The 27,695-nt window shown below is 52.3% G+C and overlaps 2 protein-coding genes across 3 annotated transcripts; both read left to right on the plus strand.

The window, feature by feature from the left end:
- The first annotated feature begins 292 nt into the window (after window positions 1–292).
- On the plus strand, window positions 293–6,798 carry COQ7 (coenzyme Q7, hydroxylase). The gene is made up of 5 exons (XM_078867116.1): window positions 293–1,103; window positions 2,215–2,329; window positions 3,783–3,922; window positions 4,709–4,777; window positions 5,505–6,798. Exons 1-5 carry the CDS (start codon window positions 834–836, stop codon window positions 5,580–5,582), a joined length of 672 nt encoding a protein of 223 aa, XP_078723242.1. The 5' UTR covers window positions 293–833; the 3' UTR covers window positions 5,583–6,798.
- Window positions 6,799–11,877: 5,079 nt separating this feature from the next.
- Window positions 11,878–19,470, plus strand: CCDC137 (coiled-coil domain containing 137). Of its 2 annotated transcripts, none has more exons than XM_078867118.1 (7): window positions 11,878–12,771; window positions 14,347–14,477; window positions 16,224–16,381; window positions 17,124–17,278; window positions 17,405–17,487; window positions 17,752–17,831; window positions 18,074–19,470. In XM_078867118.1, exons 1-7 carry the CDS (start codon window positions 12,704–12,706, stop codon window positions 18,302–18,304), a joined length of 906 nt encoding a protein of 301 aa, XP_078723244.1. In that variant the 5' UTR covers window positions 11,878–12,703; the 3' UTR covers window positions 18,305–19,470. The 2 variants fall into 2 exon arrangements, with proteins under 2 accessions (XP_078723244.1, XP_078723245.1); XM_078867119.1 differs by having other exon boundaries at window positions 11,879–12,771; window positions 14,350–14,477.
- Window positions 19,471–27,695: the final 8,225 nt, after the last annotated feature.

The following is a 27,695-nucleotide window of genomic DNA, read 5'->3' on the forward strand; positions in this document are numbered from 1 at the left end:
GACGTCAGCGCGCACGCGATAGAACAGACGTGCGGGACCGATGACGTAACGACGTCACCGTCGCGAGGTTTACGCGTGACGTCACCAGCGCGACGTGATGACAACACCGCTCATTTCAGAAGGCAAGTCTGTTTAATTTATTTCTTTTCCCCCCACTTCGCCTTTTTGAAACGATAAATGCCCCCGGGGCCGATTACGGCTCTCCGCTCGCGACATGCCGCCCCGTCGACGTCGCCCTCTCCGCCCTGGGGGCAGATGTGGGCGACCAATTCTGTTCGCTGAAGGGCACGCACGCCACTGTACTTGACACAACACGGTACAGTGCGCCGAGGGTGGTATTCGTGCGAGTTGCAGCGGATACGGACCGCAGAAGATACAAGAAGATACAAGCCACAGCTACGACAACTACGACAACTACACCTGCAGCAATTACCACAGCGACCGCTGAACAGCAAATTTACTACAGCTGTAAGAATTAAGACTCTATATCGATAGCTTCTACTGCTACAACTTCAGCTAAAGTCGGCAAGTAGACGATTACGGCAGCCGTAAAAACAACAACAGCAATTGCAACTGAACAATCACGACAATAACAACAGCAACAACTGCAGCTAAACATTCACACAAAGTCAATCGCATTACACAACATTTGCAGCTCCGCCAACGACGCGATAAAGCAGACGCAATCACAGCAGCAGAAATCGGAGGTAGCAACCGCAGCAGAAGCAATTAAAGGCAGCGACAACAGCGATAGAAGCAGCGACATCGACAGTCTGCAGGACCGGCTCGGCTCGGATCACGTGGCCGCCTTGGGTCTGATCCCAAAGCCCCCGATGATGCTCCGGCGTGGAGCGGCGGTGATCGTCCGGGCAGGGCGAGCGAGCCCTGGGCCCCGCACATCGGGGGGTCCCAGACCTCTGGGCTCCCTGCCGGCGATCGGCACGAGGCCGTCCAGCAGCACCGCTGAGCAAGGAGGTCTCACGGGCCCGGCCCTGGTCGAGAGGATCATCCGCGTGGACCACGCCGGGGAGTACGGGGCGGACCGCATCTACGCGGGGCAGTTCGCCGTGTTGGGGGGCAGCAGCGTGGCGCCCGTCATCAAGGTGCGAGGGCCCCCCCCCCCCCACGGTCACCACCCCTCGACCCTCCTCCCTCCACAACTACCACTCACAGAGATGGGCAAAATCCACATTGAAACCGCTACAAGGGATGATAATAGGGGTTGTTCCCTTTTCTACTCTTCGGTTTTTTCGGTAAAGTCACGTAGGTAAAATGTTTTAAAATTATTTAATTAATTCACGACGTTTCGGAAGCAACACAAGCTTCCTTCATCAGGTGTAAAAAGGCACAGCAAAATAACTGTAGTTTTTATTTTTGCCTACGTGACTTTACCGAAAAAACCTAAGAGTATGAATCCTTGCAGTCACGAAAGCTTCAAATCTAGAATTGTCCCCCTTTTTTCTGGCAACAAAACAGGTGATAATTGTTTTTTTACCCTTTTATCTGGCAACAAAACTGACACCTTTTTTACAAGGAGTCATGTTTGCATTGACCACAATACCTGCAGTCGGAATGCAAAAAAAACATAACTCTGATAATGTATGCACTGTCCTTGAAATTGATTGGTCCACACCCGAGACAGCTTTCTTTAGAGCCTAGTCTCACATGGTTTTGGACCAGATGACACCAAAAGGCGCACAACTCATTGCATACATTATCAGAGTTATGTTTTTTGTTTGCATTCCGACTGCAGGTATTGTGGTCAATGCAAAGATGACTCCTTGTAAAAAAAAGGTGTCAGTTTTGTTGCCAGATAAAAGCGTAAAAAAAACAATTATATTTTGTTACTGGCAAATGAGGTTCCAACGGAACAAACAGGTGTTAAGATACTCTTTGGTTCTTTCGGTAAAGTCACGTAGGTAGAAGAAGAAAAACTAATAATAGATCACGACGTTTTGATCGCAGCAGCAAGCGACCGTCTTCCACTGCTGGATGAGGGCTTCACCTGAAGACGGTCTCTTGTTTTTGCGATCGAAACGTCGTGATCTATTTTTATGTTTTCTACCACCGTGACTTTACCGAAAGAACCAAAGAGTATGGATTCCTGCAGTCACGAAAGCTTCAACTCAAGGTGTTAAGATGTTAAAACACCAAACTGAAACCTTTTGCACGAAATCATGTATTGTGTATTTGTGTGTGTGCGCGCGTGTACAGAGGATGTGGGATCAGGAGAAGGAGCACCTGGCGAAGTTTGAGGAGTTGATATCGCGGCACCGCGTACGTCCAACTGCCCTGCTGCCCTTGTGGAATGTGGCCGGGTTCTTACTTGGTGTGTATGGCTTCCCGCAGGGCACGGATCCTGCCTCACTTTAGTAATAGGTTTTTACCCTTTCAACTGGTACAAAAACTGACACCTTTATACAAGGGATCATGTTTGCAATAACCACAACACAAGCAGTCAAAATGCAAAATATAGTAATAGGTTTTTACCCTTTCAACTGGTACAAAACTGACACCTTTATACAAGGGATCATGTTTGCAATAACCACAACACAAGCAGTCAAAATGCAAAATATAGTAATAGGTTTTTACCCTTTCAACTGGTACAAAAACTGACACCTGGATACAAGGGATCATGTTTGGAATAACCACAACACAAGCAGTCAAAATGCAAACAAAAAGAAACAACTCTGATAATGATAATGATATGCACTGTCCTTGAAGTTGATTGGTCCACACCCGAGACAGCTTTTCTTAGAGCCTAGTCTCCATTAGTGTTCGACCAGATGACGCCTTTTGGCGTCTTTTGCGTCATCTGGTCCAACACCAATGGAGACTAGGCTCTAAGAAAAGCTGTCTCGGGTGTGGACTAATCAACTTCAAGGACAGTGCTTATCATTATCAGAGTTGTTTCTTTCTTTTTGTTTGTATTTTGACTGCTTGTGTTGTGGTTATTGCAAACATGATGCCTTGTATAAAGGTGTCAGTTTTTGTACCAGTTGAAAGGGTAAAAACCTATTACTATATTTTGCCACTGGTAAAGGAGATGTCTCATAGTGTAACTGCCTCACTTTGTTAGAGAAGCAGGGCTGATCTCCCCTCCCCTTCTCTCCCCTGTGCCCTTTTTTCCCCAATTGCGTTAGTTATCTTACCCCCTACCCTTTTCCCCTCCCCATATAAACCTTCATCCCCTCACTAGTGGTCCCCACCTGGGTGGGAAAAGTGAGCCCAATTCTCCCCCTTCATTGGGCTCTGCTGTTGTTCGCAGAATTTTTGTTTCCCCATCCCGTTCTGTGATCGGCGCTTTGTACCGTGCTCACTTTGAGTTGTAATACATCAATAAATAAGGGAAGCAGGGCGGTCATTAACACGACGGTGCTCGATGTGCAGGTGGTCGGGCGTCTCGGGGGTGAGAGCGCCGAGCCCGGCACTGCTCAATAGCCTTTCGGTGCAATTCCAAGAATCAATGCTTCTTTGCGCTTTTTCACTCTTACAGTTTTCCGTCAAATTTTGCTGTCTATAAATACACCAATTCCCATATGTGGACAATGAAGTAGAATGACACTGCTATTCGTCAACCCACGGGTTTTCTGAACCAGCGCTTCCCAGCGGCATATGTTTGAGAAAATTGCGAACCAGCTCCGCTTCTCTGAGAATGATCATCGGGGTCATTCGTCGGTTCTCTGCTCTTGGCCAATAGCGCAACTGGAATATAATTGTTCAAGTGACGGACAGCGATGCTCAACGACGGGCGCGATGGTCGTTGATTTTTGCCGTGCCAGGCGCGGGCTCGGCACTGCTGGGGAAGGAGGGTGCCATGGCGTGCACGGTGGCGGTGGAGGAGAGCATCTCGGAGCACTACAACAACCAGATCCGCACGCTCGTCGAGGAGGACCCGGAGAAGCACGCGGAACTGCTCGAGGTGCCCCCTCGCCCTGCCTGCAAACGTTAGAATCGGAATCTTTCTTTATAGTGCAGGGGAAATCCAATGCGCCTATGAAGCTCGTTTTCACAGATGTCCAGTAGGGGGCGGGTCAGAACGTTACAACAACAAACAATGCAAAAATAAGATAGGAGTGCAAGAGTATAGGAAAGGTAAGGAATTCGATTAAAAAAAAACGTGGCTTCATTGCACCCAGGAGATGCACTCCCATCTAGGGTTTCCTAAAATGAGTTCCGTGCGATCCATCGTGATGCATCTGAATGTGGAAATTTCATCATCATTACCAAATATCGGCACTGGAGCGACAAAGGCCACTAGCCGTGTTGCTGGGCACGCCACCTTCTCCTGCGCCCACTACCAGCCTCCTTAGTGCTTGCAAAAATAAGTCCTAGCAAACAGCCTCAACACTTTATACGGTTATACAGAGCATCTTTATCTCTGTACAGATGCGTGTGTATGCATGTGTGTAGTTGCGGGAGCGGTTAGCGCGCTACGCTACAAACCTGGTGTCCTGAGTTAAATTCCCGCTCACAGCCAACATCAGTGATGATCATCTGAACCGGTCCTGCGCCTCCCCTAGGTCGACTCGGCCTCAAATGAGTACCTGGTGCGGTGTGTAAAAACATCGCCACTGGATAAAGGCGACCGGGCGTGGTGCTACCCACCCACCCCTTCATGTGCCATGCTGGCCTTCATAGGTGCTCGCTGACACCACTTGCCCCAACGTTATGTTAAGGCTATAACGGGGGATCTTTGTCTTTGTAGTTGCTAAGGAAGTTCCGTGACGATGAGATGGAACACCACGACACGGGCCTGCAGCACAATGCCGAGCTGGTGAGTGTCCGCGACGATGGCGACGATGATGGGGATGAGGTGTTAAAAGACTTAACTATTTTATTATACCCGGTACGAAGTTGTGTTTTCTTTCCATGTTATAACGGCACTCTGTAGCATAGGCATCAAAAGCATGGTTAAAGAACTTAATCTTGTGGGGAAGCCACTGAGCTTAAACTGCACTTTGCTACCATTCTAATTATAATCACGGACACTGATCATGACCGTAATCCCTAATCCAAACTCTAGCTGTATAACACCATAGTCACAGCAATTATATTTATCCAGGACCAAAACTTTAAAAGTCATCTTATAACAGTTGTGAGTCTTTTGCCGGCTTGTTGCGTATGCATTGGCTCTTCCATTTTAACTGCAATCTCACTTTGGACTACTGTACAACAACTTGGTCTTACAATAAACAAACTAAATCAATAGTTCATGCATCTTTCCCCACGCTAGTAAGCCATTTAATGCCTTTTATAATGTGTTGAACTTCAGTGTCGCTTGTAATAAAAACATTTTATGGCGAGTAACACACTGAATGAGAATGTGAAAGGTGGGTGGCCGCCTGGGGAGGCTTAGGTGAGGCTTAGGGGGGAAACCTTTAACCGGCAGTAAATTGTTCATGGCGGATGAATGATGAGGATAATGAAAAAGCACTAAACATCCGCAGCACCGCATACGATGGATGTCTTCCAAACTTGCGTTGTGCTCTTCTTGCGTGCAGGCCCCTGCTTACGCATTGCTGAAGTCCGCTATTCAGGTCGGCTGCAAGGTGGCCGTCTACGCCTCCGAACGCGTATGAGTGGTGTGGCAGCGTGGCCGATCATCGCGCACTGAGCGTCACCCTGGGGAATGACGTTGCTGGGAGATGGCAAGCGGTGCCCGGGGTGAGGTGGGGGTGGTGGGTGGTGGTCACCTACCTGGAAAAGTGGGGAGGGGGGGGGGTCAGTGGCAGCAATGTAATGCACCCCCCCCCCCCCCACTGCCCCATCCATCACTGAACCCACAGTTCAATCCGCGTTCCACAACGGATGCAAACCATTCTACTTCCAAAGCCACGGAGACTGAATCATGTGAGCGTAATGAGTCAAGTGGCGCCGGGGGCTTTACGGCGAGCTACTGAGAGTTGTTGATGCATTATGTCTTTGTAGGAACACCAGGCCGTTTATTTGCCCATTCGATCACAAAGTCACGGGCAACAGATGGAAGAAAAACGGTGTCGTGAAACTGTGCATTGTGAGAGCCCTAGATTCCAGGCCGTGCTTCCTCCTCGGAACCTACTAATCGCACGTACAATGCAATACAATTAGGATTTGTATAGCGTCTAAATGCGAGCGCGTATCAAGATGCCGTACAGAAACAGTGGGCATATTTAATTCTGAGATATGGCCAATCGGTCATAGGCGGGGGACAGGAGGTAGGTCATGAGCCTGGATGTGAACAGGGCCAGGGAGTCGACAGCACTGATCGCTGTGGAAAGGGAGTTCCAGACTTGGGGGGGGGGGGGGGGGGGGTAGCAGAGGAGAATGAGCGCCCTCTCGCTTGCGATAGAAGTGAAAACTAGGACTCTGGGGTGGACCAACTTCTTGAGTTGGCTCTCCGACGCGTATTCGGGTCGTGCCACGTATTGTTCGACCTGATGTCCGACGTTTCACTCCGCATGCTGGAAGCTTCTTCAGGAACTGAATTAATCCTGGGACAGACAGCACTACTATGGAAACGAACACAGGCACTTGTTTTTTTAGTGGTAACTTTTTTTGTAGCCCGTGCAGCTGCCAGGGATATGTGGCCTTGCCGTAAAAGCGCGTGCGCGCTGTTTGCATGAAAGGCGTCGTAGAGCGTTTGACTTGTGCGTCTCAAATCCCAGAGTAGCTCGTTGCTTTCGGGGGTGCTGTAAGCAGTGTGCCGAGTTGTCTTGTGTTGTGCTGGTTATAATAAAGCGTTATTAAAAAAAAGTTTGTTTCGGTGACTCCAGTGAAAGTTACGTGAAATTAAATCATTGTACCGTTGCCACTGTACAATGCAGCATGCCTCTCATTGACGTAATAATAACGCACACCCCTTCGTCAATCCACTGCTGGATGAAGCACCCCCATCACGACCAACGTACCATGTTGATCGTGGCATTTATATCTTTTACTATAGTTATGTATATATTGAACTTCTTTCGCACCGTAAATAGCCAACCGTATTTACATTTTTGGTTTTAATTTTTGCGCACCGATACAAGCTATTGGGAAATAAATGCTCATTTTCGATGCGGATCTGTTTACACCACAAAAATCTGGTTACACCACAGAAATCTGGTTACACCACAGCAAACAAACAAAAACCTGTAATCCACAAACAACTGGTCCGCACCGTCAAGTTCCTCCGAATGGCAAAGTCGTGCATCGGCATGGTACAACCAGCTGGCAACCCACCCTCTCATCTACCGTGCCAGGCTTCAGAGTTGCTCGCGAACAGCACTTGCCCCCAACAGTCTGTTGCCTTGTGCCGGGACCCTTGACGTGACGAGTTGTGAGCATTAGAGGGCAGTGTAGCAACGTGTATTGTTCTGGACTCCCATCCGCCAATCCGCACTCGCTAGCGGGGTGAAATATGGTCAAATATTTCCTTACAGCTCTCAAGGCACGCACGGGGAGACCCTCATCCAGCAGCGGATCGACACAAACGCGCTGTACACGTAGAGTGGAGCAAGCCCTGCAGAGCCGTGTCTCGCTTCAGGGTTCTTTCATACAATCCCATTTTTTGTGGGGTTGTGGCAGGAGGGGTTCTATTCGCCCGATTTGTTTGAATTGCACCATGTCTGTCATGAGGCGGAGTGTCCTTTTGTAAAACTGGAAGCAGTGCGTCACACTGCTGGAGAATGTCCCGTGGAAGGAGACATCACAGAACTACTGCTGAGATCCCTTCAAGTGATCCTTTACCCTTCACTCCCCCTCCACCTTTTAATGCACACACACGAGGTCGGAACTTTACCACACGCCCTGTTACAGACAAATATTCAGCCTATGACTGTACAATTATACATTTTTGCCAAGAGATGGGCACTTTCATGCAGCCATTGCCGACCGAACCGAGACCATCAACTCACTGCACCAGTTTAATCACGGGCGTCTGAAACCCAGAGCCGAACCCCAGCATCTCTGCGGTGGCGGCTCGGTGCCTCTGACCCCTGAGCCTCCTGGTCACGTCCCACGGTGGCAGGGAGGAAGTTGGAACCGGCCGCCGTCACGAGCGCAATTTGTTTTCTAGAATCCGGGCCTCGGATGCGTTCGGCGAGGACGGCGACAGAACGGGGACGCGACGAGCCGCATATTCTAACGGCCCGTGCAGCACCTCGATGCGATTAGCAGGTGCGGGGCTGGCTGAGCCATGTCCGCCGGGCCATGGGGACGAATCTCCGCGGTCGAGTAATGAACTCTCCAGAGGGAGACTCCGCTTAACGAGCAGTCGCCCGCCCAAAAGGCAGCTCCGTCCTGCTCCCACAGCATCTATTAGCGGCTTCGGCTTATAGTGCCGGCCGCGGGCCCTAACAATAATAACATACATGCTTTGAGCATAATGAGCCGATGCTGATATTGATGTGGGTACGCATGCACATGCAGCCGACCGCCTCATAACGATCACTGGCTGCCCTCCCAGGACGGGTGGTGCTTCCCAATGAACGTGGGAAGTGGACGTCGGGGAAGTCCAAATGGTGAAATTAGCAATGAGATTGCCTCGATCCTGACGAACAAATCGCACATCGTCAAGACATCTCCGCCTCCCAACAAATTCAACGCTGGAAGCGACCACGGGGTGGCTGGCGCGAGAGGGAAAAGATAAATGTTGACGTTGGAAACCTCGGTTCTCTCGGTGTCGTAGAGAGATACGAGCGTGGTTCGCCGAGCGCTCCAACTCTACGCCCTCATGATGTCGTTTGCAGAACGACGCCAGACAATGCAAGCGTAGTCAAGCGCAGTGTACGATTTTGATTTAATTAAAACGCACAGCATGTACACCAGTGCACACATCCACATGAATAAATAGTATTTCTCCACGATTCCCTCGAGGGAGAGCCCCGTGCCATGAAAATAAAGTGGAATATTTATTCACATCGTCCAGGTGTCAGGGTTAGGGGCAGGATGGTATGTCCGTGGTCGGTTTCCATAAAATAAATATCTTGAGTGGAAATTTCACTCGATTTACATTTCTTTCGATAAGAAACACAGGGGAAATTTCATTGGAAGTTGTTTTACACATTTGGCCACAAGCCTTAATTATAACTCGTTTAGCATTTTTCTGGGTAACTGGCCTCAGGCACCATCACCAACCTGCCGCTGACCAGTTTAGCGCAGTATGGTAAAAGCACCACGACCAACACAGCATAGGGCTGCAGTCCAATATGCTCGGCCATCTTATAGCGCATAAAGGCACCATGTTTAGCGTAGTCTGCTGTGGTCGTTTCACGGTCGAGGGTGATGTTGCAAGGGGGCTTTACCCAATTAAGTAATTTGAGAATTATTTTAAAATATGGTGGTGACGCCGGCACATGTGCGACTACTTTTTTTTCCCCCCAGAATAAGATCGCGGGGATCTTTAACGTCAGCTGCGACGCAGCCAGCGGAGAATTTACGGTTAACACACCCGTGAATATTAACCAGGGCAGCCGCTGGTGTCGAACCGTGAACCTGTGCAACGAGCGGCAAACGCGCCACGGCTCGGCCACATCACCGCCCTCGTCAAGAATTCCCCTCCCCCCCCCCGAGCCTTGCGTACAGACCGGCCACACGCCCGCGTGTGTGCAGATTTGTTCTGTAATTTACGATCAACACGTTCATTAGCTGGGCCCCTTATTAGTTCCGATTCTCCACGCAGCCCACGCACCTGGGCTGTGTCACGGTGTGCGAGCTGTCACAGCAATTCTGCGCGGCAAATGCAAAGAGCGGCGTTCATTAATGCGCGTGGTATTACAGCAACACAGAACCTCAAGCCTCGTACAATTTTTTTGCGCGTTCGCTTCACAATACTCACGCCACGGCAAATTAAGCGATTTATTCCCATCAATTTCATTTCTCATAGGTCAAAGCTCACGCGGATTATTCACAATTCATCTCAAAGGGGCAATCCCATGCAGACTGCATGCGTTTCCTTCATATAAAGGGAATTCCACAGCTCAGGATGGACAAATGCACATGCACAACTCCTTTGTCAATCCGCTGCTGGATGAGGGCCACGCCAGTAGTAGTGTAATCTTACCCCTAACCCTAGCAAGCCAATATGAGCGTCACCTTGCTTGTAGCCCTAACCGAGTGTCATTATGCCTGTAGCCCAACCCCTAACCCGAGTCAACAGTAGTGTCATATTGCCTGTAGCCCTACCCCTAGCAAAACAATGAGTGTCACCTCGTCTGTAATTAGCCCACCTCTAACAAGCCAACAGGAGTGTCATCTCGCCTGCAGCGCGATGCAAAACCAAAGCAGCGCGCCACGATTTTTTTAGCCATTGTTCCACCGTTTTTGTCAGAGATGGTGCCCTGGCTGTCTGGAGGAGGAGGGGGGGCGGCGTCTACCCCCCCGCGGCAATCATCGTCGCACTAGCAGGGTGCGCAGCTCCATTTCAAGGAAGGCGCGCAGCGAGGGGTCGCTGACGTGGGTGCTAACGGCGTCCAGCGCCGCCCGCGCGCCGTCACCATCGCCGTAGCGCGACAGCAGCTCCTCGGCGTAACTCAGCCAGACGCAGTTGGGGCAGCCGCTCATGCAACACAACCCCACGGGCGGCTCGGGGATGGGCGGCGAAAGCGGCGGTGGCGGCGGCGGCGATGCCCGGAGCGCGTGGGACGCGGGACCCGGGTCCAAGTCGTGCCCAGATCCTGACCTTGAGCGAGGTCCCGATCCGGAACCACGTCCGGAGTCACATCCTGATTCAGACACTGATGCTGGACCCGAACGAAATTCTGGATCTGGCTCCGGTTGAGCACCAGATCCCGACGACGGCTCTGGTCCTGAACTAGAGCCTGGCGCAGGATCCGAAGCAAATTCTGAGAAAGACTCGGAATCTGATCCAGACCGTGGTTTTGACCCAGACGCTGACCCGGATGACCCTGCCGCAGGTCCACCGACACTTCGCCGGCAACTCACCAGCTCACCCGTCCGCCAGGTCACCTTGTACACACACACGCGTACACCGCACACACAGCAAGAGTATTATTAGGGGTGCAATAGTGACTCCACAGGTGATACCAGCGAGGTTTCCATGAACCAATCACATAAAACATCCGAATGAAAAATAATCGATTTGTACGTTTGCTCTCAATGCACGTATCGTGACCGCAAGGATGCGAGTCGATCAAAAGTTTTTAGGGGCCGTCCATAAATGACGTCACGCGATTTTGGACGATTTTGGACCCCCCCCCCCACTCATCACACAGCGTCACAAAAAGTCAGACCCCCCCCCTAAAATATGACGTCACAAAGCTCTGCCCCCCCCCCCCAAAATAAAACATGCTTCAAATTCAAATCGCTTTAAACTATTGTCATCGTAGTGCGTATTTAATGTGGCGCTGCACTCTGATGTTGTAGGAGAAAACATTTATTAAAAAGTATATTTAATTAAGTAAAACGTGTTGTCTATATTTAAAGTCGCGCATTTTGATGTGACGTCACATCTCTCAAACCCGCCCCCCCCCCATCGTCACACATCGTCACAAATGTCTGACCCCCCCCCCTCTCCTAGTGCGTGACGTCACGTATGAACGACCCCTAAGTCGACACCGCTTTTGCTTCGGTGAAAACTCGGGGGCAGCCCCAATCGGGTCACACTCACTGCCGTCCGACGCAGACCCCGCGTCCACGCGGCAGCCAGAAGCCCCGCGGCGGCCATGGGGGAGAAACGCCGCGGGGAGGAGACGCGTGAGGCCGGCGGGGGGACGGGACGAGGACCCCACTCCGAAGCAGAGAGGGTCAGGAGCCGGGTTCGGCACATCCAAATTCACAACAACACCCTCCCCCCCACCCACGATTCGATTAACCGTCGATTAAAAAAATCACGATTCGATTCCCACGTACTTGGGTGCGTCAATTCGATTCCAACTTCACGGGTTTAGATTCCGGCCCGCTTGGTTGGGCCGTGGATCGATTCCGTCGACTAAGTTCTCAGTGTTTCGCGATTCGATTTTGTTTTGTTTTCAAGATGGGCGTGAACTCGACGGCCATCTTACGTGGGGGCGGTGCACGCGCAACGTTCGCGGGACAGACGATTTAGTAACGGTAACCAAACAGCAACAACAACAACACAACTCGGCACGTTCGTCAATAACAACACCGTGACCTTCAAATGAAATGTATACATTTGGCGACGTTTCGGGCAATACCCTTAGAGGGGGGTTGGGGGTGAGGCTAGAAAGATAATTCAAGATTTGGAGAGTGTACTTCACGCCAGAATCTGAAGTAAATTGTTGAACAAATGTCAATGGGGGAGGAAGCGGCTGTCCCCTAGCAAGATGGCTGCTCTCTTCCTCTAGCAAGATGGCGGCGCCCCGCCCCCCTCCCTCCTCAACGGTTTCCGTGTCACGTGGCCATCGCAGCATGGCGGCGCCCATGAGCGACGGCATGGCCCGCTGATTTGCACTGCCCGCGCCAGTTTTTCACCATCGGCAACAGCAGCAGCGGCGGAGGTTTATCTCTCCACTGCTGGATGAAGACCTCTTCCCTTCCTCCCCCCCCCCACGCCGTCGCCGTCCGTCACAGCAGAGTGATTGCTACGATCGCGTCCGCACAAGAAACCGACCCTCGCCGCATCTCGGCGAGCCTGTGTCGGCCTTCGTCTTGAGCGCGTGCTCTCGCCCTACTCTTGTGGCGGCCAAATCCACGCTTCATTTCAGCCGCCGTTGACGTTCGCTCTTCGTAGCGTTCTCCTCCTGCCTCGCGCGGTGCAAGCATGGGGAGGTACAAGGACAGAAGCGTCGACACGTCCCACAGCGGACCCAAGAAGGACATCATAAACAAGTGAGTGGGGCGACATGGTGGTGGTGGTGGTGCCGGAGTATTTTTTATACCAGTTTAGGGGGGGCCCTAAGCATCATTTGGGGGGGGGGTCCTCTGAAAGCGTTTGGGTCCGCAGCGGTCCCAGGACCCCCTCCCCCGTGCAATATTACATTGTCCAATTTCATACTGGCCCCTGCCGTACGAATGTGGAATTGCCTACATACAGGTTTTTTTGGGTTAGATCGCGTAAATATATAAATGTGTCGTTAAACCCGCCACCACCCGACACAGCCAACTAGTAAGGGTTGTCACGTAAACAGAATGTGCCAATTCGTCACTAGTACAGCACACCGGTGTGTTGGAGAGCAAAGACACGACATTTACAACCTGAGTACGACGTTTCGCCAGTAATTACAACTCGCTTCATCAGGCGACAGACAGATTTGTGGAGAAGTCCTCGTCCTGTTTCGTTCCTTAAATAGAGAGGTAGCTGTGATGTGGAAATTGCCTCCATTTATCCGGGGCCAACAGTAAAATGCCAGGTGGAGCGATGATGCAGTCGTTATCGCACTGCGCCATGAACCTGGTTCACATGCGTTCGCTTTCCAGTAAACGGCTAACGCGGGTGGCTAATGATGTCTAAACCGGTCTAGGTCACCCCGTTCCCCAACCCGCACGGACCCGCGTGGTGAAATATGGTCGACAACAACTCCCCATAACCGAAAAACGTGGGGAGGCCCTTTATCCGGCAGTGAATGAACAAATTGTGAATTATTATTATTAAGCGACAACATGTCTCCCGATTTAAGCTGATAATATGATCTCAGGTTATTGTGTATGAAGATTATGGGTAAGTGACCCATCAGCATCCGTCGGTGAAGAATCTCCAATGTTACTGCCGCTGATTATGATGGTGGTGATGAATGTCCCAAACCCACGCTGCCCTTGATGAATTTAACGATGGTAATGATTCGGGTGGTGGTTATGACGTCGGCTTTATCATCAATCGGCAAGAGCCGTGGATAATTATTCAATGCAGGCAGTCCCCAACTTATAAACGCCCAACTTATGCGCATCAACACTTATGAACGAGCTTCCATAATGTATTCTTTTTTAATTAACCATCCGACTTGCGAACTGAACCGCGGAACTATTTACAGTGCTACGTGCAAATGTGCAATGTTTAACAATTGCTTCCCTGTTTTTTTGTTGAACCTTAACACACTTTGTAACACTGACTGTGCATTTAAATACATTATTGTGTTCCAACTTACGGGTTTCCGGAACGATTAGCATGGTTGGCTATGTACGGTGCGAAAGAAGATCAACACACACACAACCCATTCTTAAGTCGGGGACTGCCCGTAATCTGTGCGGAGATTTTGAGCAGTCTCCTCACGAGCGTGGTGAGTTTTCTCCGGGTACTACAGTTCCCTCCCACGTTAAATCAAACAGTTATTAATTGAATCGGCCAAACATCCCAATTGTAGCAGGACCGTCCTGAAAACAATGGTGTTTCGGAGGAAAAAGCATACACGTGTGATCTTTCTTCCTCCCTCCGTGTTCTGTAAATCCTCGCGATCGACCGCGGTGAAGCAGGGGCGGTTGCGGGAAGAAGACGCGGGCCCCGCGCTTCGTGGACGAGCAGGGCATCCCCGCAAAGCTGCGGGAGATCATGGAGAACCAGAGGCGCATGAAGGACAAGCGACACAACCGCAACAAACATGGTGAGAACCCCCCCCCCCCCTCGCCTTGAATATTCCCCCCTTGCGCCGGCCGCTGGGTTTTCTCGGCAGGGCTGCCGCGATCAGGCAGTAGATTCTCGGCCGTCAAAATGGAAGTGTTGAGAAGACCCGGTGTCAATCCCATTCGTCCTAAACTACGGACATATCCTAGATTTGAAGTGTTTGTGACTGCAAGGATTCATACTCTATGGTTTTTCGGTAAAGTTACCGAAAAAACCAAAGAGTACGGACACATCGTAGCGGAGGAGGAATAGGAACCGTTGTGATAAGTGTCGTCACCGCATGCTCGGTGTGCCGCCCCCCTCCCTGTGCAGACCCCTAGCACAGCTGGACCACGGGGTGGCATTCAAACTTGGACAGAATATTCCAACGGTCGCCAATGCAAGTAGATACAAATGTGTTGATCGTTAAGCCTGTTCCAGTGTTTTCTTGACACGCAGGGCATGCTGGGTTGGCTATTAAGCTTCGCCACAGAACGGTTTAGTTTGGTGTTGTGGCCATTTCCGCTAATTAGGAAAAACTCAGTCCAAAGTGTGACTAAAAACTAACGATACAGAAGGTCTGTCATTGTGAAGGTAATTATCTGTAGCGTTTATGAATTTTGCTTAGTTATTTAGGGAGCAAGTCGACGGTTTGATGCATACACGGAAGTGAATGCATCATCGCCATCCCAGCGTGGATGAAAATAAGTCCATTGGTTCAAGTGCGTACGACCACGTGGTGTTTCCTGAGCATTTCTTCGTTATCCGTAAGGGTAAAAATTGTATTTATCTACGAATGACAGAACTCGTAATTGGTTTGTCCATTGCACTCAAGTAGAAGAAAAGTCTCATCATCATCAGTCTGTCAATGACTCACATCTTTAAAAGAGCATCTGATATCGTGTAACTGTCAAAGTCGTCTGAACTTTTTCCCTTAAAAATCCGAATCGAGTAATTTGCAAGGCCTCTCTAACGATGAGTGGCAGGGCTCGCTAACGAGATGGGGGGCAGCGGAGGCAGGCGGGGGGGGGGGCATAATTTGATTAACGTTCTAAATACTTGGCAGTGAATGGTAGTTGGATGGGCTGAGGTTTCAGTCGTTTGGGACTGCGTGGTCGGGCGATGATTTCCTTGCCGTGGCTCGATGGCACGGAGCTTTAATCTCGGCAGTAATGATTTTATTACCGCGTGATTAGAGAAGGCAGCGTTACCCGATCAGCCTTGCCCGCTGATGTGGCTGAAGGTCTCATTGATGTGCCGCGTCTGTCCTTTTCGCGTGGTAATTTCTCCCCCCAATTTTATCTCGATTTTGTCGCGAGTCAGAGCAGCATCCACTCGGATCTCTCGCAGAGCCGCGCGACCCGACGTCTTAAAGAACGGCCCGCGGAAGCAAGCTAATATCACAAACCTAATCTCTTGAGATCGGTTCAAGTGACCTCTGGACCACACAATAGAGGGCACCGATTTCTCCGCTCGCCGTGCACTTTCCCGCTTCGTGATTTTCCTGGCAATTACCCACACGAGCGCCTGAAAGCTACGTCCAAAACGGTGTTAACCGCCCTCCTTCATGAATCCCCATTGCACCGAACCGCACGGTACAGCACCGAATGCCCTCTTTGGGCACTCCGCGGAGTGGGCGATCGCTGTCGTGCCGCGGAGCTCTCCCACGCGCTTCCGGTCCGTGCCGTTCCCGCGCGGTCACCGACCGCCCGCCGTCGCCAACGCCGCCTTTTCGTGTTGCACGCAGACGCCCGCGTGGGCCTCATGGGGACGCACGTGGAGGCTGGCGCGCAGCCGACCCGGGGCACGGCCGTCACGGGGGAGCCGGCCGTGCCGCGCTTCCGCCGGCGCCGGGGAGAGTCGGAGAGCACCTTCGTGTGGCGCATGAACTGTGCCGCCGAGCAGGTGAGGGATGCGGGTGGGGTGGGGGGGGCCTTGGGGGGGATGGGGTTTTGTGAAATGTCGGTCACAGTTCCTATGATCACTGTTACATTGCTGATGGCTTTATTTTGGTGATTTCGAAAAGTTTTTCTGTTTGGCCATGTTTGTTTGTTGTAGTACGGAGTTTGAATGATGGCTTTAATCTAAGTTGTCTTGTGGTTGTTGTTGTTTGACTTGCATCCCACTGGGATTTTTGCACAGCGTTGGTGTACGGTGCTTTTTTTTTCTGGAAGACTTTGCAGTTTTTCTCCTGGATTTTTATGTTTGCGCATAGTCACTTTAAGATGTTTTCTTGTTCATGTTTTTTTGTTTGTTGCGGTTGCACCCGATTCAAGAGCCGAATGGCTCACAGGGCTACACCTAATAAATGAAACTGAAAACTGAATGGGGAGCAGGGGTTGTGCTAGGCATCTGCACATGTGCGGGCGTGGGGCTGGCCCCCCGTCCTCCCTCGTGGACCGTGCCGGCCTTCATAGGTGCTCGCTAGCAGCACTTGCCCCAACAGTCTGTCAAGGCTATACGGGGATCTTTGTTTTGTGTCGAGCAGTAGGTGCGAGCGTCGAGCGGATGCGAGGCTGTTGCCATGTGGTGTGCCGTGTAAGTGAGGGGCGTGCGGCGTGTCATGGTTGGCGAGTGCCGCCGTGTGTGTGCGTGGTGATGGCCGTGTCGGTGAGCGCCGTGTACGTTTGGCGTGTGCGTTGCGCAGGTGAGGGACGTGTGCCGGGCCATGCCGGACCGCCAGCCGGAGGTGAACGTGAAGATGGACAAGCGTGGACGCGTGGTGGAGGGGGGTGGCGGGTCAGGCTCGGGGGGAGGGGACGAGGGCGTCAAGATCTCGGTCAAGTCAGAGGCTAAGCTCAGGTCAGCGCGTTGCGTGCCTGCGTCCGTGCACGTCTGCGTTTGTGTGCGCGTGAGTTACGTCCTCTTTGTTGACAAAATATATTTCCCCGCACGTATAAGTAACGCGCGCTCTTGTCGGCGTCGCAGGTACAACCAGAAGAAGCTCGGCAAGTTCGTTAACAAGCGCCGGAAAAAACAAGAGAAGCTGCAAGAGATGGCGAAGTACACAGGTGCCGATCGTTTTGTAGATACCCCACTCAAATAGCACGTGAACACTATTACAAGGAAAACAACATCTTATTTTCAAAGCTTTGACGCGTTTCCCGCCGTACATCAATAACAACACCGTGTGGCACGGATGGCTCCCGAAATCAATCACACGCAGCACATGAGCCGCTGCGGGTAGAAACCAGCGGGGTATCTGTCCACGGATCACCCTGTATTGCCGCGCAGTGGGAGTCTTGAGCCTTGGGCGGCCGTGTCGTCGTTTGCAGATCCCGTCCGGTTTGGGGAGGTCGTCATGGAGCCTCCGAGTCTCACGGCCAAACCACGGAAGTGTCCGGCCCAGAGCAAGGTAGCGCACACGCGCACGCACGCACGCAACGTTATTTCGCACAACGCATCCGACGACTGTCGCGCACCTGATTTTCTGCGACCCTGCGGTCTCGCCGTCCCGCATGAGCCGCAGGTGTAAACCAATCGACCTTCAACCGACGACGGATCGATGCGCGTCGCCACCGACGCCGCCGGCGCTTTCCCTGTGGCGCGTTTCCATAACGAGCGCCGACCCTCAACCCACCCCCCCCCCCCCTCCAGGCTGGCGAGAAAAAGCTGCTGTTGCGGTCACTGATGGTCCCCACGGAGGGGCCCAGCGGCGCGAGCGGCTCGGGCGGCGCAGGCGGCGCGGGTGGGACGGTGGCACCCAAGCCCTCCATGGCCCGCCAGCGCATCGTGGAGGAGGAGCGGGAGCGAGTGGTGCGCGCTTACCGCCACCTGAAAGCGCAGAAGGAGGCGGCCGCGGCTGCAGCACGCGGTGACGCGCGCTGACCTCTGGCGGCCTCTCGTGGCCCTGCACGCGGTGACGCGCGCTGACCTCTGGCGGCCTCTCGTGGCCCTGCACGCGGTGACGCGCGCTGACCTCTGGCGGCCTCTCGTGGCCCTGCACGCGGTGACGCGCGCTGCCCTCTGGCGGCCTCTCGTGGCCCTGCACGCGGTGACGCGCGCTGACCTCTGGCGGCCTCTCGTGGCCGTGTGGGGGGGGGAGGGGTCGCCGGACGGGAGCATGAGAATGACCCCCACCCACCCCTACGATGCTCCGTGGGAAGGTGTTTATTTATTTTATGTTTAGAAACGCCACGATCGGGATTTGAACGCGTTGGGGTGTTAACACCTGGGGCGATTCGTCGTTGGGAGATTTCAAGTTGGGGATGGAGCTGCAGGGGTCAGAGCCACCGTTGAGGGTCCCAGGTTTGAGCCCGGGTTTCGGCCGCCCCATGGTGTTCAACTGGGTTCCTGTGTGTCGCGAGGTGGAGAGTCCTCAGCCTGGTCACCAATAAATGCACAAAAAACCCCACCGCGTTTAACCTTGTGTTCAGGCTCATGGCGTTAACCACAATTCCGCACGAGCCTGGCAGTTTGGCGATTGTCACGATTCACAGTCTCGTTCATGTCGTTTCTGTTTCTCATGCTGTTTTAACTGAAATTTAAAGCGGCAATGCCTCAGTTCTGTAGGAGCGTTGCACTTTTGAATCTCGATTGAAAACTAATTTCTTTAGAATTGCTTTTAAAGATGAGCACGTACGGTGCGAAAGAATTTCACCACATACATACGTGGGGTCACGAAAACCTTTGTACAGATGATCAAATGTAAGTGAAATTATTGTGTAAAGTTGAGTTGCTGTTAGGAACTTGTACTCTAGAAAACCGACCACATTGAGCAAAGGGTGGCGACAAAAACCAGCGCTAAATGGATAAGCGCCTTTTCGGCCGAGGCAAAGACACCATAGTCGACATGGCCTCCTAGTGCAGCTTGGGCATCGTTATTACAAATGATTAAGTACGTCCGAGAACACGCGCACGTTGGGAAGCGTTACGGAATCCGTGCGTATGCAATGATTTTGTTCCTCCGTTTCGCTCTCGTTTGTCCGATCTCGTTCGCTCCGTTCGTCTAAATGTGACTTTGGCGACGAACGATAAAACAGTCTTTTTCTCTCGCCCGATCTCACGCGTACTTTGTGGGTGCCTTTAGAAGTAACAAATTTAAGAATCCTTCTGTGTCGTTAGAACGAACACCCCCCCCCCCCCCCCGAGTTATTCCATGCAGACTCGTTACATGCACGGCTTTGGTACGTACAAACAACCTTCGGCAGTCCACTGCTGTATGAAGCAGCAGTGTTAGCAGTTCAAGTTGGGAATTTTTCTCATTTGTATTTCACCTTTATTTGACCAGCTATAACAACCATTGAGTCAACAAAAAGAAATCGCCACACTACGAAATAGTGCAATACAAAATATTAAAATAACGTAAAAAAATTCACGTTTATTCTGTTTTATCTCCCAGGTCCCTAGTTACCTTCATCGGTCCCTTAAGGGCTTTCAAAACTAAAGCTTGTCAGCGGCAGTCATTAATGAAAACTGGGGGCGGGTGTTCGGTCATCGACCTTGTTCTGGTCACGAAATCAAGCCCGGGTCGCCGGGTTGCGCGGCGAACCGCGACGCTGTCAACGCGGCGCGCGCGACAGCCGCGAGACTGACTGATCAATCGCCGCTGACGTTGACCCCGGCAGGGAGTTGAACTCGGCTCGCCGAGTTTCGTAGCACGGTGGGTATGAACAGAGCACCTCGCCAGGCCGCCTTTGTCTTCCCAGCGCTGGTGTTTTAAACAGCTCCTTTCGGGTCGAGTTGACCACGTGCCAACTCGGCGCCACCAGCGTTGGGGGGGAAACGAAAGCTTCCAAACGCCGCTTTGGCGTTGAGGAGGAGAGTGGGGCGTGCGCTGACCAGTCCGGGTTGGCGGTGTCGGGCAAGGAGCAAGGAGACCCGCTTCAGATGACGGCCGCGTCCGGGAATCGAACTCGGCACGTGGCCTCTTAACCGCTGCGCCGCCACTCTCTTCCATGCACGGCGTGCGCCAAGTAACCGTGGACCCCCACAAATTCACCTTTCCCCCCCCCCCCAGCCACCCACCACGGGTGATGGGGTCGTCTCTTCGCAGCGTCTCAAATATCACAACATCCATTACTGCGCGTTGCGTTCGACACCCTGCCAATTACGCACTCCGATGGAGGGGGTGAGGGGTGGGGTGCTGTCCTTTCGCTCTCTCCTCGTTTTTCTTTTTGCAGCAGTTCGCTTCTTGAGACCATTATCTAATTACTTCTTGACAGCCTTGGGTTTTTTTTTATTGACACGAAAAAATAATTTCATTTTAAATCTGATATACACGTACAGGGGGTGTGGGGCGTTGGAAGAAGAGGAGAGTGGTGGTGGTGCAATAGTGGGGAGGGTGGTGGTGGTGGTGGTGCAATAGTGGGGAGGGTGGTGGTGGTGGTGCAATAGTGGGGAGGGTGGTGGTGGTGCAAAAGTGGGGAGGGTGGTGGTGGTGGTGCAATAGTGGGGAGGGTGGTGGTGGTGCAAAAGTGGGGAGGGTGGTGGTGGTGCAATAGTGGGGAGGGTGGTGGTGGTGGTGCAAAAGTGGGGAGGGTGGTGGTGGTGGTGCAATAGTGGGGAGGGTGGTGGTGGTGGTGCAATAGTGGGGAGGGTGGTGGTGGTGCAATAGTGGGGAGGGTGGTGGTGGTGGTGCAATAGTGGGGAGGGTGGTGGTGGTGGTGGTGCAATAATGGGGAGGGTGGTGGTGGTGGTGCAAAAGTGGGGAGGGTGGTGGTGGTGGTTCAATAGTGGGGAGGGTGGTGGTGGTGCAAAAGTGGGGAGGGTGGTGGTGGTGGTTCAATAGTGGGGAGGGTGGTGGTGGTGGTGCAAAAGTGGGGAGGAGGATGGTGGTGGTGGCGATGGCGGTGCAATAGTGGGGAGGGTGGTGGTGGTTGGTTGTGGGTGGTGGTTGGTGGTTGACACAAACTTAAGAGATGCGAGACGAGAAGGGAGCTGCAGAGCTTTCATAGCTCATCAGATCCCTGCCGGATAACTAAACCTACTGAGATGAGACCCACCCCACCGCCCATCCGCCCCGAGCGTTTCACGAAGACGGGGAGCCTCTCCAACTGCTTGGGTTGCCTGCGGCGTTCGCTCGCTTTGCGTTGCTTTGCTCAGCGACACTCGAACGTACGTACGTTGAACCTCTTTCGCACCGTACGTAGCCAACCGTGTTAATCCGAGTTGCTTAATACACCACCGTCCACGCGAATCTCACCTCCGCGCAAAGGAAATGATGCCGGTGTCATTGTGAACGTTGGGACAGGAGGGTTATTTTTTGTCATTTTTTTAATGTTCAAAATAATTCGGGTATTTAAGAGACAGCGAGGCCGAGACGGAGGTGTTCGGGTTGTGTGTGCAGTTAACAGCGAAGGGGTGGTGGACGGGGGGGGGGAGTGGACAGGGGGGGGGAGTAGTGGTGGTCGGGCGGGGGGGTGGTGGACAGGGGGGGGGGGTGGGAGGGGAAGCGATGGATGGCCAAGCCAGCCCGCGATGCGATCTGTGAAACCGGGCAACCTGAGTTCGATTACGGGCCACGGCTCGCCATCGGTAGCGATCGATATCCGAACAAGCGGTTCTGGTCGCGCACAATCCCGTCGACCGCGCCCTCTGCCCAGCGTGGTGAAGTATGGTGAAACGGGTTAGGGTCCGAAAGGAAATAACAGTTTCGAGTTGGCATTTGTTGAACCGGATCAGAACTCGAGAGACCAGGATGGAGGAGTCTCGTTTGCGAAAGCAAATTCAAGTAAGAGGCGTAAAGGACAGCCAATGTATTTGGCCAAAAAGAACTGCATCACGTGGGGGTGCGCACGGTGGCGAGATGTTAACTCCCTCGCCTGGTATGCAAGAGGTCGTCGGTTCGATCCCAACCCTGTCGGATTTTAGTTTTTGTAGTTTGCGTGTCTGTCTCTCTCTCTCTCCCCGTGGTCGCGTGGATTTTTCTCCGGGTCCTCCGGGTTTTTCTCTCCACATTTCGAATCGGAGCATTTGGCCGCTTTGCATTTCCACGTGACGATTATAAAGCCACTTCGTTGCGCTCTCATTTGTGGGCAGGTCGCTTCTGAAAAAGAGCTGCACATGATCCTTCTGGCGGTACCCCGGGGTAACCAATGGGCCGAGGCAATTAAATATTTTATTTCTGGGACACAATTTTTTCTACAGGGGTGTACTTCACTCCGCGACTGGGGTAACCAATCAATTCGAAATCAGTGCCACTCCGCGATGTCGAAACGCAGCGAGGACGATTGCGCCGAAACCCTGAACGCCCATTCACACCGTAGTCGTGCATCGTGTGCAGCTCGTCGAGATGAGTCAATTGCCGCATCGCCGACCATCAACAGACTAAAAACGACTGCATCACGAACATGATGCGAGAGCCGGGGTACAATGATACCCCGGGTGACCGCCTTGAGGTTCATCCAGCTCAGTGGTGCCTTCCCTGATGAAATAAACAATCGCTTCGTTTATTTTCGTTCATAAATCGAAACGCGTGACCGACACGCCTTTGGCAACCATTCACCGGGCGATGGATTGGAACACCGGGGCGCTAAACGACGCAAAATGCATCTGAAATCCACCCCCCCTCTCTCCTTGCCCCACTTGCGCACGAGGAGTCGCTGGCAGCGTCGGCGGCGGCTGCCTCGCGTGCCGACTCGGGGCTGAATGCCGCTCCCTCCGACGGCTTGCGAGCCGCAGAAAGTTCACGCGGCTCCACCCCCCCGCCCCCCCCCCAATTGACGCGATAATTGATTGATTGACGCAATTAAAATGGTCCGGCTGGAGCCCTATACCCCCTCGACCCCCACCCCCTGGCACATCCCACGTTTGAGCCCCCCGCCCGCGTCCTCCACCCCCCACCCCCCACCCCCACGCTACCACCCCTCCCGTGATGAGATATTTAAGCGATGATTAAAATCGCGCTCTGTCATCTTTCTCGGGAGAGGCGCGTGGGCCGCGAGTTGGCGTGAACTCACTGAGCGCATGCGTGACGTCCAATTACTGGGGGGGGGGGGGGGGTTGGGGGGGTGGTGATTCATAATGGCCGTGACGGAGACATTGAGCCCGAAAACATTGAGAATATGGGTTCAAGCCCTGAATCTGGGTGTCTCTGTCTGGGGTGGGGGGGGTCTTCATGATGGGGCCCCTACGGTGGCTAGGAGATGTTAACTACCTCGCTTGCTATACACGAGGTCGTGGGTTCGATCCCGACCCTGACGCCTGCTGCTGTATATTTGGAGTTTGCGATGTTTCTATCTCTCATCATCATCATCATGGTGGCTAGGAGATGTTAACTACCTCGCCTGGTATACAGGAGGCGGTGGGTTCGATCCTGACCCTGACGCCTGCTGCTGTAGATTTTAAGTTTGCGTGTCTCTATCTCTCATCATCATCATCACGGTGGCTATGAGATGTTAACTACCTCGTCTGGTATACAGGAGGTCGTGGGTTCGATCCCGACCCTGACGCCTGCTGCTGTATATTTGGAGTTTGCGGTGTCTCTCTCCCCGTGGTCGTGTGGAGTTTTCCCCCTCCACATTGAAAAACGTGTGCTGAGAGTATTTGGCTGCTGTAAATTTCCACACGATAAGCCACTTCGTTGGCCTTACCTGGTAAAATAAAAAAAATAGTTTATAGTTTTGTGATAATCTGCATGGGTTTGAGCCCTGCGTCTAAGTGTCGTTCTCTCAGAAAGTTCATGGTGGCCGTATCGGAGACACACACTGAGTCGGTACTGCTGAGATCGTGGTCTAGGTGTGTCCCAAATGCTTCATAATGGTCGTGCCAGAGCCCCATTGATGGTCCCCAATGTCAGGATTCACCCAGTTCGGCTTGGACAAATTCTCACAATCCGTACCGTCGTCGTGTATGCGTGTATGTTGAACTTCTTTTGCACCGCACATAGCCCAACCGTGCAAATCGGAGGTGCGGGGGGAAGGACATCAAACTAAAACACAAAAGGCAGTTCTAATAGAAACGAGTTTTCAATGTAGATTTAAACGTGCGTAGCTCCAGTGGCTTCCTAATATCGGGAAAGAAGAGCGTTCCAGACGGCCGCAGAAGCGCAGCTGAAAGCGCCGCGACGCGGTGACCGCCGTCTGTGTTTAATGGCCAGCAACAAAAGCTGCCGCTGCTGCTGCTGTTTCCGCTACTGCTGCTGCTGCCGCCGCTGCTGCTACTGCTGCCGCCGCTGCTGCTGCTGCCGCCACTGCTGCTGTTGCTGCTGTTGCTGTTGCTGCTGCTGCCGCTGCTGCTGCCGCTGTTGCTGCCGCTGCTGCTGCCGCTGCTGCTGTTGCTGCTGTTGCTGCTGTTGCTGTTGCTGCTGCTGCCGCTGCTGCTGCTGCTGCTGCCGCTGTTGCTGCCGCTGTTGCTGCCGCTGCTGCTGCCGCTGCTGCTGTTGCTGCTGTTGCTGCTGTTGCTGTTGTTGCTGCTGCCGCTGCTGCTGCCGCTGTTGCTGCCGCTGCTGCTGCCGCTGCTGCTGTTGCTGCTGTTGCTGCTGTTGCTGCTGCTGCCGCTGCTGCCGCTGCTGCCGCCGCTGCTGCTGCCGCTGCTGCTGCCGCTGTTGCTGCTGCTGCTGTTGCTGCTGCTGTTGCTGCTGCTGCTGCTGTTGCTGCTGCTGCTGCTGCCGCTGCCGCTGCTGCTGCTGCCGCTGCTGCTGCTGCTGCTGTTGCTGTTGCTGCTGCTGCTGTTGCTGCTGCTGCCGCTGCTGCCGCTGCTGCTGCCGCTGCTGCTGCCGCTGCTGCTGCTGCTGCCGCTGCTGCTGCCGCTGCTGCTGCCGCTGTTGCTGCTGCTGCTGTTGCTGATGCTGTTGCTGTTGCTGCTGCTGCTGTTGCTGCTGCTGCCGCTGCTGCTGCTGCTGCTGCCGCTGCTGCTGCCGCTGCTGCCGCTGCTGCCGCTGCTGCTGCTGCTGCTGCTGTTGCTGCTGCTGCTGTTGCTGCTGCTGCTGCTGCTGCTGCGCTGATGACCGGAGTTCGCCTGCTGGTGGTTTATGCTCCTTGACGAGATCCGCCAAGGTGTCCTGGTTCATTTGTGGCGAGCACTTTGTGTGTAAATGAGTGGCGGTTGAAGCGTGGTGCGGACGGGACGTGAAAATAGATGTCTTGATCATGGGACCTTTTTTTGCCAATATCAAGGTATGAAAAATAAGAATTGTTTTTACCCTCTCTGGCAATACAACAGGTGGCTAGCCCTTGACTTAAAGCTTTCGTGACTGCAGGAATTCATATTATTTTGGTCTTTCGGTAAAGTCACGTAGATAGGTTCAAAAGAAAATAAAAAAACTACGACGTTTCGATCGCAACACAAGCGTTCGTCATCAGGAAGAGGGGGGGTGGTTAGCTTCTAAAGACAAACTGTTTTGATTTAAAGCTTTCGTGACTGCAGGGATTCATATTCTTGGTTCTTTCGGTAAAGTCACGTAGAAAGGAAATAATAAAATCATAAAAATAAAACAATAAAATAATTCTCACGACGTTTCGGCCACAACGCTAGGCAGCCGTTCTCAGGTTAAAATCTTAACACCGGTTTAATTGCCGGAAAGGGTCAAACCTACTCTTATTTCTCACAATAGATGTCTGTTACACATTCTCTTTCCACTGTTGGAGAAAACCCGCTCCTTATTGCAATTTGACGCCAAACCGACCACCTCTACCGCCTCTCCCGACCCTCATCTCAAGGAGTGGGGGCGAGAGATAAGATTATACGAAGGGAGATAGGTAGAATTAATTAATTATCGACTTGTTCATTCTCCCTGCACTGCCCCCCCCCCAGCCTCTCCCGCCCCTCCGCTTTTATCAGATTTTCTTATTTGTGTGTCTGTTCATAATTCGAAAACGAATTACCGCATATTATTCGGATTACAAGACGCTCCGGAAAGTAAGAGGCAACCCAAAACTTATACTCGGTGTCAATAAAGTTCTGCAAATGTGGTCTCACACACACATACACACAACTACCGGCTTATAAGACGCGTCCCCAACTTTTGCTTTCATACACTATGGAAAACCGTGCGTCTTATAATCCGGGCAAAACGGTAATACATTGTACCCAGAGTGCAGTGCGCTAACCTCTGCGCCACCCATCCACCGGGTTTAATAATGGCCATTGTCCAAGTGGTAAGTCACGCGGGTGGGATGTCACGCGGGTGGGACGTCACGCGGGTGGGACGTCACGCGCGTGTGACGTCACGCCCGTGGGACGTCACGCGCGTGTGACGTCACGCCCGTGGGACGTCACGCGCGTGTAAAACTCGGACCGCGTCCGTAGATTCAGAGGCGCTCCCAATAATTGTCCGAGGTCTGTGGCCCTAATGAGTCTCAAGGCTCCTGCATTGGTGATGTTTGACCAATTCAATTTAAAATTAGTTTTTTTTCTGTGACACGTATCATCACCATCAACGTCATCGCAATCATCTATGATCATTCCACTGCTGGATTAAGAAGAAGACCTGCCCCAATCCGCCGCCGCCACCTCGCGATCTTGCGATGTAACACTCACTCCGTCCAGCAATTTTACTGACTTCTTCTTTTCATCTCACCCGTGCCTGACGTGTGAGTATGCGTTACAACGTAGGCACGTACTCGCTAACATAACTTTCCCCAGCAGCATGTATACTTATAGTTTCAGTTTCAACGTTTCAGTTTCATTTATTAGGTAGAACCCTGTGAGCCATGCGGCTCTTGACTCGGGTGCAACCGCAACAAACAAAACATGAACAGAAAACATCTTAAAGTGACTACACGCAACAGAAAAAATCCTGGATAAAACAGCAAAGTCCTCCAGAAAAAAACACGGTATTTCAACGCTGTGTGCAAAAAAAATCCCATAAGACAATGTAGATTAAAGTTATCAGGCCAACTCTGTACTACATCAAAAAAACATGGCCAGACCAAACCGTCCTCAAAAATCACCAAAATAAAGGCACAAAAACAATGTAACAGTGATAATAGGAACTGTGATTCTAATCCAACAACAAATGATGTACATAACATGTACGACCAAATCCCACAACTGGCTGCATTAGTCACTCCATAACAGAAGGAACATCAGCAGCAAAATAGACAGTATATCTACTCGTGCATTATATATGTTTGTATTCAGTATATATATACTGAATACGTGATTAATAATTCGGTTCGAGGTTTAGCGTCTAATTACAGTCAACATCGTCGTGTTGTGAATCGCTGTCCAACACACCGGTGGTGCTGAAGCAGTAATACAGGGTGCTTCAAAAAAATGTTAACACTTACATGCGCCTATCGTTTTAAATGGAAAAAGAACGGATAATACGCTGTAA

Source organism: Lampetra fluviatilis, chromosome 23 (assembly GCF_964198595.1).
Source record: "Lampetra fluviatilis chromosome 23, kcLamFluv1.1, whole genome shotgun sequence".
Lineage (NCBI taxonomy): Eukaryota > Metazoa > Chordata > Hyperoartia > Petromyzontiformes > Petromyzontidae > Lampetra > Lampetra fluviatilis.